Genomic DNA, 12,437 nt, shown 5'->3' on the forward strand with positions numbered 1-12,437 from the left:
AATCAGGGCCAAAGTCACCCGGCAAATTAATCTATCGGGGATCACAGGAAAGGAACAATGTGGGGGGGGGAGAGCAATCATTGAAATAAGGCAGGGAGTGATAAATGTCTGTTGACAAATGATGTTTGAAGGAAAGTAGGAAGCAGAAAAAAATAAAACTAGTAATTAATGTGGTTATGAGTATGTTGACGTCAAACACTTAACAGTAACTATAGCAAAGACTCCAGAGGGAGATAGGCAGAAAGGATACTTTACAGAATGGGGGCAACAGGGTTACACACCTGTAAGATATTTGCTTTTAAAAATGTCCGCTCTGCTTGCCAGACAATTTATTAAACTCACAGATGACCTTATATCTGCAGGTAAACACAGATCAGCATAAACAAAAGGTCTTTGGGTATTACCTTTTGGCAAATTCTCCTCTTCCCTTTGCTGGTAATAATGCAGCCATGTCTTATATGCTTCTGTAGGCCAGCTGTTGGTCATCCCAGTATACCAAACCTGCCGGGCCCAATCAGCTCCAGTGGGGACTCTTTTGTACTGAACAGCATGTGTAATAACAGGGGCTTCACCAGAAGTCAGCAACGATGGGGGATGGCCTCTGAAAGAGAAGGAAAAACAGAAGAACAGTCTTGATAAAATAGATACACAGCAGATTATTTGAAGTATCTTTGGAAACTTAATGTCTTCTGTATCCTAAAACAAAACAACAGGCAGACCTATATATTTGCAATTATACATTACATCCTAAAATGCAAGAACAAAGTGATACAATTGCAGAACAAAATCTCAGGTTTGCACATATGGAAACATCAACATAGCAATAAACATTCTTTATTTCACTACCAAATACTGGTTGGTGAAGAAAGGAAAAGAAATAGCACACCATTAAAAAGTGATTTTTAATTTATATTTAGGTATTTGTTCGCTAACTGGATTAATGCGACAACCAAAACTGAACCATTCTCAGAAGTAACAGTGGTGTTATACAGCAGTAAAAAGATACATGGCAAGAAACTACCACTAGATGGTCGCAGTTGTCAACTCATGCAACTCCCTAAGAAATACAGCTCAGAGTGCCAGCCAGGGTTACTCACACAATGATAGCACAAGGTCTCTAATGTATCTTTGTGTGACATCTTTATTTATTTGCTGATTTGTTTAATGAACATGAGTTCAGGAACCTTTGTTGGTTGAGACAGAAGACAGACCAGAATAAGGCAGTGCTTGATATATAACAGTTTGTCAATCAGTGTAAAAGTCCAGAGATGGGCTCTTTCAGTCAAAACATTCTGTTCCTAAAGAAAGTGGAAAAGTGATGCTCCTGGTAGGAGAAATCTGAATAAATCTGCACATTGTTTTAAAAATATTGAGGTGCTGGAAATTAAAACAAAGCAAACTATAACAGCCATATTCTATATTCATTTTAAAGTGTTTAAAGTCTTCAGGTGCTAGAAAATGAACAATCAGGTTAATACAAGGAGGGATAGTGAGGTATTGGGTTGAAATCCTCTTTTCTAAAGGCAGATCGGGCCTCGGTAGAAAATACTGCAGTCCAGCAGGACAAACATTTTGTTTTGAATTTATTCTATGTGGAAATAGAAGGATAAGGTGGGATCTGGCCTTATCCCAAAGTATTTGACATGCAGGTCATTCCTAGTGACATCCTCAAAGGGGGATACTACTGTCTATGTGAGACTTCAACCTGCAGTTTAGGGCATGTGCTGAAAAGCATCTGTTACATTTATTTGTTTGTTTGTTTATTTATTTGTTTACTTACTTACTTACTATTTACATTTATTACAAGCCACTTCTGCTGAAGTTAGTCATTAAGCAAAGCTAAGCTTTTAGTGAGTACTGTACTTAGGTGCTCAGGGAGGCTGGAGGATGATCAGACCTAAGAAGGATCAGATCATGTGCATGAATGATGACAAGTAGTTCTGGGTTACCTATGGATATTACGGAGCTCAGGTACTCAGGGAGGCTGGAGGAGGATCAGACCTAAGAAGGACCAGATCATGTGCATGAATGATGACAAGTAGTTCTGGGTTACCTATGGATATTACGGAGCTCAGGTACTCAGGGAGGCTGGAAGATGATCAGACCTAAGAAGGATCAGATCATGTGCATGAATGATGACAAGTAGTTCTGGGTTACCTATGGATATTATGGAGCTCAGGTACTCAGGGAGGCTGGAGGATGATCAGACCTAAGAAGGACCAGATCATGTGCATGAATGATGACAAGTAGTTCTGGGTTACCTATGGATATTACCGAGCTCAGGTACGCAGGGAGGCTGGAGGATGATCAGACCTAAGAAGGACCAGATCATGTGCATGAATGATGACAAGTAGTTCTGGGTTACCTATGGATATTACAGAGCTCAGGTACTCAGGGAGGCTGCAAAGCAATTAGACCAGAGAAGGACCAGATCATATGCATGAAGAATGAAGTGAACGTCTGGGTAACATAGGGAGATTAAGGTGCTCAGATTGTCAGGGAGGCTGCAAAGTGATCACACCTAAGAAGGACTAGAGCACATGCATGAAGGATGGGGTATACTTCTGGGCTATCTATTATGAGTGGCTTTGCAAAGCTTAAGAATATCTTTATACCCACTGCAGATCAGTGCCAGTAAAACTGTCCAAAGTAAGACAATAAGGTAAGTGTGGAAGTCCTTTCACTTGATGCAGAGGATCTTCCCGAGTCATCATTAGCAGTTCTTCAGAATGAGGTTAACAAGTTGCACAGATTTCATATTCATGTAGAAAAGCTGGAGAGATAATTGAGCAACATACCTATATGTCAGTGTTATTCTGTAGGCAGGAGCTAGTTATGTCAAAGGAAGCAATAGCACATTTGATCCTGTATTAATGTCTCAGATTTGCTGTCAAGAAGAGGCAAATAGTGATGAAGTAAAATGTTCAGCTCTCTCCACAGTCCATCACTCAATGGCAAATTGTGGATGGTCATTTACAAAGTCTTATGCAGTTTTATAAAGCACTATAATCTTACTGAGGCTGAACAAAAGTCCTAGACTTCAGTAGGCTTCATTGTAACTAGTACAGCTCAGAAGGTCACCCCTTAGTTCAGTAAGAGCTGCACATTCAACAGCAAAATGGAGGTTAATTAACTTATTTATTTTTACTCAATCATCATCTTCTTTTGGCTGTTCCCATTAGGGGTCGCCACAGCGGATCATCTATTTCCATTTCTTCTTGTCCTCTGCATCTTGCTCTGTCACACCAACCACCTGCATGTCCTCTCTTACCACATCCATAAACCTTATCTTAGGCCTTCCTCTTTTCCTGTTACCTGGTAGCTTCATCCTTAGCATCTTTTTCCCAATATACTCAGCATCCCTCCTCAGCACATGTCCAAACCAACGTAATCATGCCTCTCTGGCTTTGTCTCCAAACCTTCCAACCTGGGCTGACCCTCTAATATACTTATTCCTAATCCTGTCCACCCTCGTCATACCCAGTGCAAATCTTAACATCTTTAACTCTGCCACATCCAGCTTTAACTCCTGCCTTTTTGTCAGTGCCACTGTCTCCAACCCATATAACATAGCTGGTCTCACCACCCTTTTGTAGACCTTCCCTTTCACTCTTACTGGGATTTTTACTCAGTAATGGGGTAAATTAAATTGTCAAAGTATGCTTTTCTCTCATTATAGAAATCAAACCCAGTCACAATATTCACAGAGTCAAGAATATGTGAATGAAAAATATACTCAATTTAGACAGTAAACAGAAGCTGATACTATACATAAAACAAGAATTGTTTTAAGCTTTCAGCATTAGATATGTTTAAGGCAAAATAGATGTTAAAAAATCAACACATATAAAGGAAAAGTAAGACCATAACTTTGGTAGTTTGGAGAATGAGAACTGACAGGAAATATGAAATGAGCCTGTATTCCTTGGACATTTAAAAAGGAAATGAGCAGACAAGTGCAAATGACAAATTCTCCCGAACATGGCAAAATCATTTTTTCCAATGTAAGGAAGCAAGGAGTTATAAATAGCAGATCCAGGTAGAGAAAATGCCTTTGAGTGGACATCAATGTAAAGTTAAAGTGGTAAAGTAACAGAACGCATGCCATCGTCAAAAGAAGTGAGAAGTATGTGGAGAGAGTATTAACTTTATTAGAAAGTATAAATGTGCAATAAATCCATAGTAATCAGTTGGAGGATGCCTTGTATGTCAGACACAGGTCACCTCTTAGTAGTCTGTACAATACTGAGTATAATGACAAGGCTTTGAGTTGGTCCATATAACACAGGTAAGGTATCTCTGTGGGCATTCCAGTTGTTGCATCTCTCTGGACAGATACATGCCAAAGAGGGTATTATATCCAGTGGCTGGCCTAATGAGGGCTGAATTAAGGGAAACAATGACATCCCTAGATGTAGACACAGTCCCTTTGTTTATAAGCTGTGCAGAACGGAAACATGCCATATAATCTGGCAGAAGTGATTGAATACTCATTTGCTTCTGCTTGTGTGTGTAACTTTGTTGGAGATTGTTTAACAGTGGGGAGTGGGAATTTGCCATTTCCATGTTGCCGTGCAATCTCAGAGTTGGTATATATAATTAGCAGAGGATGTGGGGGTGAAGTCCCCAACAGGTGAGGTGCAGGAGTGGGCTTACTCCCCAGCAAAATCTTGAGTTTGGGGCAGTCATTATTTTGAGTTTCTTTCCTTTTGGAATTCTTTTCTAGAAAGGAGGAAAGTTTACAAATAAAGGTGGCAAAAAATGAATCTCACAATTAATTGGAGCCAATTAACCTTAGATAAGGACAGAAATAATAATCTATCCAACTAGACAGAAATATAACTCTAAAGACTTAACTAAGGCTGGTTTTAGGGCAGCACATATTGTTGGGGGGCATTGCTGCTGGACATATGCCTAGAGACAACACATTTTCATAAATTAAGAGCAAAATTCAGGATTTAAGAGCTGAGTAGCCTTGAAAGCAGTTGTATGCTGAGCAAGGGCTTATATTAAAGATTGAATCAGTACAGGTATTAAAAGACAGCAAAGAATCCTACCAGAGCCTGAGGCATTTAAAACAAGGGATATTGGGTAGCTTTTTAGCTGAATGGATCAGGGAAGAAGTCCAAAATTTAGAAGCCTCTGCTTAGTTCAGAATAGTACAGACTGAGTTCTATGTGTGTTCATTGATTGCTTGTTTTTTTCTTTGTGAATGAGTTCCATAGCAAAAAATAGTTGCAGATTTTTTGAACAGTAGTAGAAATAGGGCAATAATAAAGAACACTGGACCAGAACATAGTTCAGTGTTCTCAGTTATCACAACCAAACTGACAAAAGTAAAGCACTAAAACAAACCAAATAAAACAAAAACTGCTGGATGCACTCGAACGCTCAAAGATTTAATGTGAAGGGCTTTTCGTCTGGGACAATACCCATACTTCTTCAGACAAACAACAACACATAGGTCACTCCTTAAATACACATTAGTTAATTAATAAGATTAGTTAATTAGTAGTAATTACATCAATTTAAACATTTAATTAAAAACACATACAACCTACAATAAACCCCACCACAGAGCCGACTAGTATAAGTATATTTAGAGACCAATATATATTACTACCCTACATATATTAAAATTTTAGTTAATACATAAAATATCTTATATATATAAACATTATTTTAAAACAATTATTATAAAACTTTTTATAAAATTTTTACTCAGAACTCAAAAACTTATTCTACATGTGTATGCACTATTTTAGTAACTAAACTCATACACCAAATTATTAATTGAATCATATTCTCATTCATCTACCCAGATTTATTGACGATCTAACTTAGGAAATCACTAAACTAGATCGGGATATCAAAGGGGATAGTGATTTCCAAAGATATTATTACGACTATAATAGAATATTCACTACTATTGGGCAACAAATAATAAAAAGTACCGAGCAAAGAAGTTGACAGGTATGGTTTGATAGCTCATTTCCGCTAGTAATGCTGGATATAAGTTATGATTTACAAAAAGGTGAACTCAGCAGGAGACAATATACAGCAGCTCCTAGATGTTACACAACTGCCATAACATTCTGATAGCTACAAAAAACATTGTCATGGTCCAATGGTCTCCATTATCATCAGAAGTAGTACACGCTGGTCTGAACAATACTAGCTCACTGGCATAATGTACATGAGAGTACTGCAAAGTAAGGTAACGTGTGTGCAGTGAAAGTAGGAAGGGTCCCAAAAATAAGCCTTGGGTGACACCAAAGGTATGGAACTGTCACAAGAAAAGCTGTTGAGCAGCTTTGAAACTGCGGATCTGTTGCAGGAGTAATATTTAAAGCTCTTTAGTGTATCATACCCCAATGTACTTCTGCAGGTTGATAAAACATCAAAGGATGGTCCAACACTTCAAAGATATGTTTTATTTACTGGTTACGCTGATTGAAACATCAAGATGAGGACTCACCTAGCTTGGTTCCCTTTCCTGATAAATGGTGCAGCCCAGGGCAATATTTTACTTGAGGGCCTCACCAGTTCTTTTCACGCTGAAGTGGGCGTGTCACGAATTGAGTGGCAACCCGGTCTGCATATGTAATCAGCCTTCAAATAATCGCGCGTGCATACATGATGTGAGAATATTAACGTAAATTAAATGTACATACTACTCCCAAAACACAAAAGGTTAATGCACTATAAACCCTTACTGTAGATGACAGAAGCAGAAACATAAAGTGAATATTTCAAACAACATCCAGCAAGATGGGCAAATGGTAGCACTAGATGGATAAAATATGAAATATTTTTTTGCTGCTTTTTGCCGTTTGCCCATCCGGCTGGATGTCGCTAGAAATATTCACTTTATGTTTCTTTTAATTTTTATAATTTAGTTTTAGGGGCTTTTTGGTGTACTGCGGTGGTGGTGCTGCAGTAGCATTGTCGCCTCACAATTAGACGTTGCCTGTTCGATTCTCAGTTAGAGCGTCTTATGTGTGGCGACATGCGTGAATGGGCGTTCCTTCGTTGAAGGTTGTGTGTTAGGCCTGGCAAGCCAGCACATAAAACTCTACTGCCAATCATTAGCGGACCGGAGTTCCGCTGTGGCGACCCCTAACCGGGAAAAGCCGAAAGACACAAACAAGTTTTAGGGGCTGTTTGGTGGTCACTGGAATTGGAAGCACCAAGCAATGAAGTCTTTGGGATAACATCCAAGAAACTGGATAAGCAATAAAATAATCAATTACGCTGCACAAACTTGCCATTTTTGAAACAAGAGGGGCGTGAATATTTACAAAATGTGCAGGTAACGCTTTAAACTTATGCTAGAGAACTATTATATTGCTGTCTATATAAGTTGCCAATTCTCAGGGTTGGTATTACGGTTGAAGTATTTACTTCACAAACACAAGGTATAGTGTTTGACTTTGAAAAGGGAATTAACTAGGCATAAAGTGTCCCACAATGGCAGCTACCTAGTACTTACCTGTAAAAATAATTTTAAGAAACTATTTTCACAAAACACGCCTTTCTTCTCCACAAAGAAGCTTCTCATTTAAATTTAAATACCCTAGACTGCAAGATTTTCCTAGCTAATGGGTGCAAGAACAGCATGCAAGCTGAAAACTTTTGTTTTACAAGTTTTGTAATTCAACAGATATCGCCGTTTGATAAGATAAGTAGAAAATGTAGTATTGTAATATTGGGAATTACATTTTACAGTTTTATTTAGTGTTATATTACACATCAGTGCGCTTGTTTTCTTTTTTTGTCATCCGATAGTACATTCGGATGGAATGCATATTCATGAATGACATTTCACGGGGATGGGTTTTGGGCGGGGCTTGCTACTGCGCATCTGGTGAGGCCCTCAAGTAAAATATCGCTCAGCCCAGGAGTATGGTTATATTAGTTAGGTTGCATGAGAAAAACACAGCCCTTATAACACCCGGGGCAGACGTAGGAGCTAATCACAAAGACGAAATACACAAGTTATACCTGGTAACTACTATCAACCAACACTTGTGGTATTTTATATAAAAAGCATGCAAATGGTTAACTCACTAACATTACATTGTGTTACAGCTGCCACAGTAGAGACAAAGCTTTAAAACCTTTAAGTCTGTAGGGTAACATCATTTTCCAGCTGACACAAACCTGGGGCTAAACTGTTAGTACAGTTATACACATTACTACCCAAGGCACCAGCACAATGTAATTCTGGAAAGGAGTCTTCAAAAAAAGAGAGATAAAAAATAAACACAGTATTCTGTTTAACTACTTTGTCATCAGCAAGACAGAGGATTCTTATTATAAAATGCACATTCTTTATCAATAATTTAATTACTGTTTATTTCTATCACAGGAAACTGACAAGCATTTTAAAATATGGACACTAGTGTACCATTTCATTCTATGATGCTGCTGTCTGCAGCTTTTCAAGATTTACCACCAACAAACAGACATATGTATCAGTGAACAGAATTCTGGATAAATGTAACTGCTACAGCTTACAAAAAACAAAAACAAACTTACTGATTAATAGGGCGTGGAAAACTCACATCCAAGCTTCTGCAAGAAACACAGGCTTGTTCTGTTTCTGAAGCCATTTTCCCTGAAAATCGTTTTAAACACCAGATATAACTTGTGGTCTCGGTTCACAATGTGAATGCTATTTTATGACTTGTGCAACCTGGAATGTTTAAGGAAGTCACATGGCCATGTTCAGTGTTGTCAAAAACAAACAAGAACAGCTTCCTTAGCAACCAGGTAGCAAGGAAGACAACACATTTTATAGCAGAAATGTGAATTATCTATCACATGTGAATCAGATTTGTATGCAAGAAAATGTGCAGCATTTTAGATAGCTGTTTAGATATGAATTTGTACTATACCAGCAAGCAAATTAAAATATTTAGCAGTAGAAAAATTGCTAAATAGTACAGCCAGTTCTCATGCACAAAACTTGAAGCTTTGAAAGGTATCGCCTAAAACTGTGTAAAATGCACCTGTGATGATGTTCTCAGCTTTGTATGGACAATCGTACTCTAGGTGTCAGTATGTATATAAACATTAAATAAGCACGTGTCAGTGTTGTATATTGATCTATTAGTTGGGGTTGGCATAATGGTTAAGGTGTTTGCTTGACAGACACGAAGTACACAGTTTGATTTTCACCTTGGGAAGCATGGCTAGGCTTAACAAAGTCCCCATGGAGTCATTAGCCTCGTAACTACCTATGAACTATGAACCTATGAATATAGAAATATGAGCATCGCTGTGCCCATCCGGAATGGCATTGTTTACTAGAATTACATTTCGCTGGATCATGACAAAGTAAATTAAAATGCTTGAAACCTCATTTAGTTCACTGGACACCACTGCTTTTGTATATATATATCTGTATCTATAGTTCTATCAATCTATCTGTCTATCTCTATACACACACACACACACACACACACACACACACACACACACACACACACACACACACACACACACACACACACACACAATATCTACAAGGTCACAATACTTTGGAGTATTATGAGCATTTATTTAGCCACTAAATTCACATTTGTGTATACCTCCAATGTAGTGTGAACTCGAACTTAATATGACTAGAGGCTGGGGGTATGGGACAGACCCCATTGGGAGAGCAGCTATCATAGTCCCCTGCAAACACTTAAGTTATTAATATATTCTGTTTTTCTACAAGTGTTTTATAGAACATGTATTAGTATGGCACACCTGACTTAAATATGTTTTAACCAGATGAGCAATTGTTTAAACAAGGTTTCAACCACTTTAATTAATTTTCATTTTTTTTATTTATTTTGTGATTCAGCATAATGTGATTCTACCAAATGACAAGAAGATAGCAGAGACTGAAATAGCTGCTATCAGGAAGAGATTTTCCCCACCACAGTTGTTTCATATCTGCAAGAGACAGTCACTTAATATGGGGAGACATTAGCATTACAGTGCAGCTATTAAAGCAGCATGTTGAAAAAGGCTCACTTTTCTGCATGTGGGTTGTTGACATGATGGAAGGATTTATACATCACCTTTGTCTCAGGCAGAGAAAATATATGAAGACTGGTTTTGATTGCAGGTATAGTAAACTTTTCCCTGATGGAGCTGGCATATTTGCATAATACATGTCTAGCAAAACAATGCATACTTGTAGCCATATTAGCTTACTAGCAAGATTTGTTCAGCTTGTCAAATCAAGTTTTCTTTGCATGCTTTGTAAAGTAATGAAGCATTTCAGTGATCTACTAACAAAAGTAAATTAGCTGCTTCTCTGTCTTCAAGGGCAAGCTTGTCAGGATGAGATTGAGTAGCCAAGATGAAATACTGCATGCCTGTATGCTGACAGGATTCAAGGAATTCTCTTGTCCAGAAACATACTGAGCAACAGTGGGATTAGACTGTTTTGGGACAGTAAGGGGTTATCTGCACTAACTGTGCACTAGTTAGCCTTAATTTAGTACCATGGTACCAAGGCAAACAGATTGCCTGCTGTTGTTCCTTGTGCTTAGACACAGACAAAGACAACACAGATTGTGAAAATTCCTGTATGGAATTTGTCTTCTACATCCAATACAGTTAAATGTGGTACCTTACATCTAAAATATCCAACGTTATAAAAATAATACAGAAGTATAAAAAAGGTTCTTCATCTGGGTACTTATCTGTAAACTCTGACTTTAGGAAGACCTGATGGACTGATAGTGCAAACCGCTTCCATGAGATGCTCATCAGATTACAGAAAGATCTAAAGATGGTGACAGTGGGCGTCCCTTTCACCACTGGTGATTTGAGATTGGTAGGGATGGGAGTGTGCTAGGACTAGAGGGGGAAGGTAAAGGTTATAGTATTCAGGCCAGCTGTTGAGCTTCTGTAGACAGGAATCTCGAGAGTCACTGTGGCAACAGTGAATTGGGAAGAACGTCCAATGTTGTCTGGGCCAAAAGCAGGCTATCACTTTTAGGTTCATAGGGTTGTCCTCCATGACCTTTTGCAATAATACCCTAGCAATCAGGGAATGAACGGAAAAACATATAGAAGTAGACCTCGCCAATTGAGGGGGTTGGAATTTACTTTTTAAGCTCAGCTGCCTGTTTTCTGGGAAATAGAAAGGTCTGCTTCTGGCATGCTTCACTTATTGGTGAAATCCAAGACGATTTCTTTGTTTAACATCCATTTGTTGAGTATTTCTGGAATCTTCTCATCCTGTTTGCTAAAACACTTTCCTGTGAAGAAATGTAGACAACTCTGAAGGTTAGGCCTGACTCCTGGGCAACCTCTCATGCTTGTAATGCTATTTGTGCAGGTTATAGGAGCGGGTCCTCTGCTGCTTTCTGATACACTAAATGAATGTGCTGGCATCTGTAAGGATTTTGAGGAGGTCCCTGTGCCCAAATCTTTTGAATATTCTTACTGAGAAGGACACAGCCATCATTTCTGTCATATTCGTGAATGTGTTTCTCGTGCTTATGCTCTATGTGCACTCACCTCTCAGAAGCTCCCCCAGGCTAAGTCCAAGCAGACTGAGGTTAGTGTCTGTATAATGAGCTAGTCTGAATGGTACTCCTAAGGTGAGGTTCACCTGCCTCTTCCATGAGATCTTTTTTGTGAGAACATCAGGATAAAGATAAAGTTTTTTCAAGAAACTGTAGTTTTGGCTCCACCTTTTCCTCAGGTATCACTTTAAATTACTCATCTGAAGTCTTACTCATGGTACCATAAGGACACATGATACCTTGTAACCCAGAATCCCACAGAATTTCCTTGCTGTGATCAATTTTTCTATAAGATGCTCTGGATAAAGATGGTTAACAGACAGTACAATTTCCTTTTATATAAATATGTGTCCAACAATAACCCAAGAAAGTTAACTCTCTGTGTTGAGGTCAAGTTTGACTTGGACAGGCTGACAGAAAACCTCACTTCTTGAAAACAAATAATGGCGAAGCTCAAGGCTTCCTGAATCTCCTCCAGGGGGTCTGCTTGTGTCAGGCAATCATGCAGGTATGGGTATATGTGGAATCTCCCTGTCAAGCAAAAAACTATAACTGCAGCCAGGCATTTTTTTTAAAAGCCCTGTGTGCAATACACAAACCAAAGGGCAAGAAAGTGAATAGGAAATTATCTCCCCCTGCCTTGAAATCTTAGTAACCTTCTGTGGTCCCTGGTTATGGGGATATGAAGTTGGGCATCCTTCTGGTCCAGTCAGACCAAAAAGGTTTTAGAGAAAAATAGAGATAGGAGGCCTTGGGGAGCCAATATTTTGAATTTTGGGGTAAAAAGGAATTTGTTCAACCTTGACAGGTCCAAAATAAGTCTCCATGTGTCTTTCTTTCTAGACACTAAAAATAACCTTGATTAAAAGCCTAAATTTCCATCTGGTTTTAGTGCACTGT

The 12,437-nt window shown here is 38.6% G+C and overlaps 1 protein-coding gene across 1 annotated transcript in view; it reads right to left on the bottom strand.

The window, feature by feature from the left end:
- The window catches only part of CCHR13.PART0H19orf71 (chromosome chr13.part0 C19orf71 homolog), a 54,373-nt gene extending 45,685 nt beyond the window's left edge, over positions 1–8,688 (bottom strand). Inside the window, exons 1-2 of the mRNA XM_044054096.1 lie at positions 8,542–8,688; positions 405–601 (exon numbers count right to left, since the gene is read on the bottom strand). Of these exons, the coding sequence (XP_043910031.1) occupies positions 405–601; positions 8,542–8,615 (271 nt within the window). The 5' untranslated portion in view covers positions 8,616–8,688. The remainder of the gene's footprint in view (positions 1–404; positions 602–8,541) is intronic.
- Positions 8,689–12,437: the final 3,749 nt, after the last annotated feature.

The sequence above is a fragment of the Protopterus annectens genome, chromosome 13.part0, assembly GCF_019279795.1.
Source record: "Protopterus annectens isolate FY-2018-M chromosome 13.part0, PAN1.0, whole genome shotgun sequence".
Taxonomy (NCBI): domain Eukaryota; kingdom Metazoa; phylum Chordata; order Ceratodontiformes; family Protopteridae; genus Protopterus; species Protopterus annectens.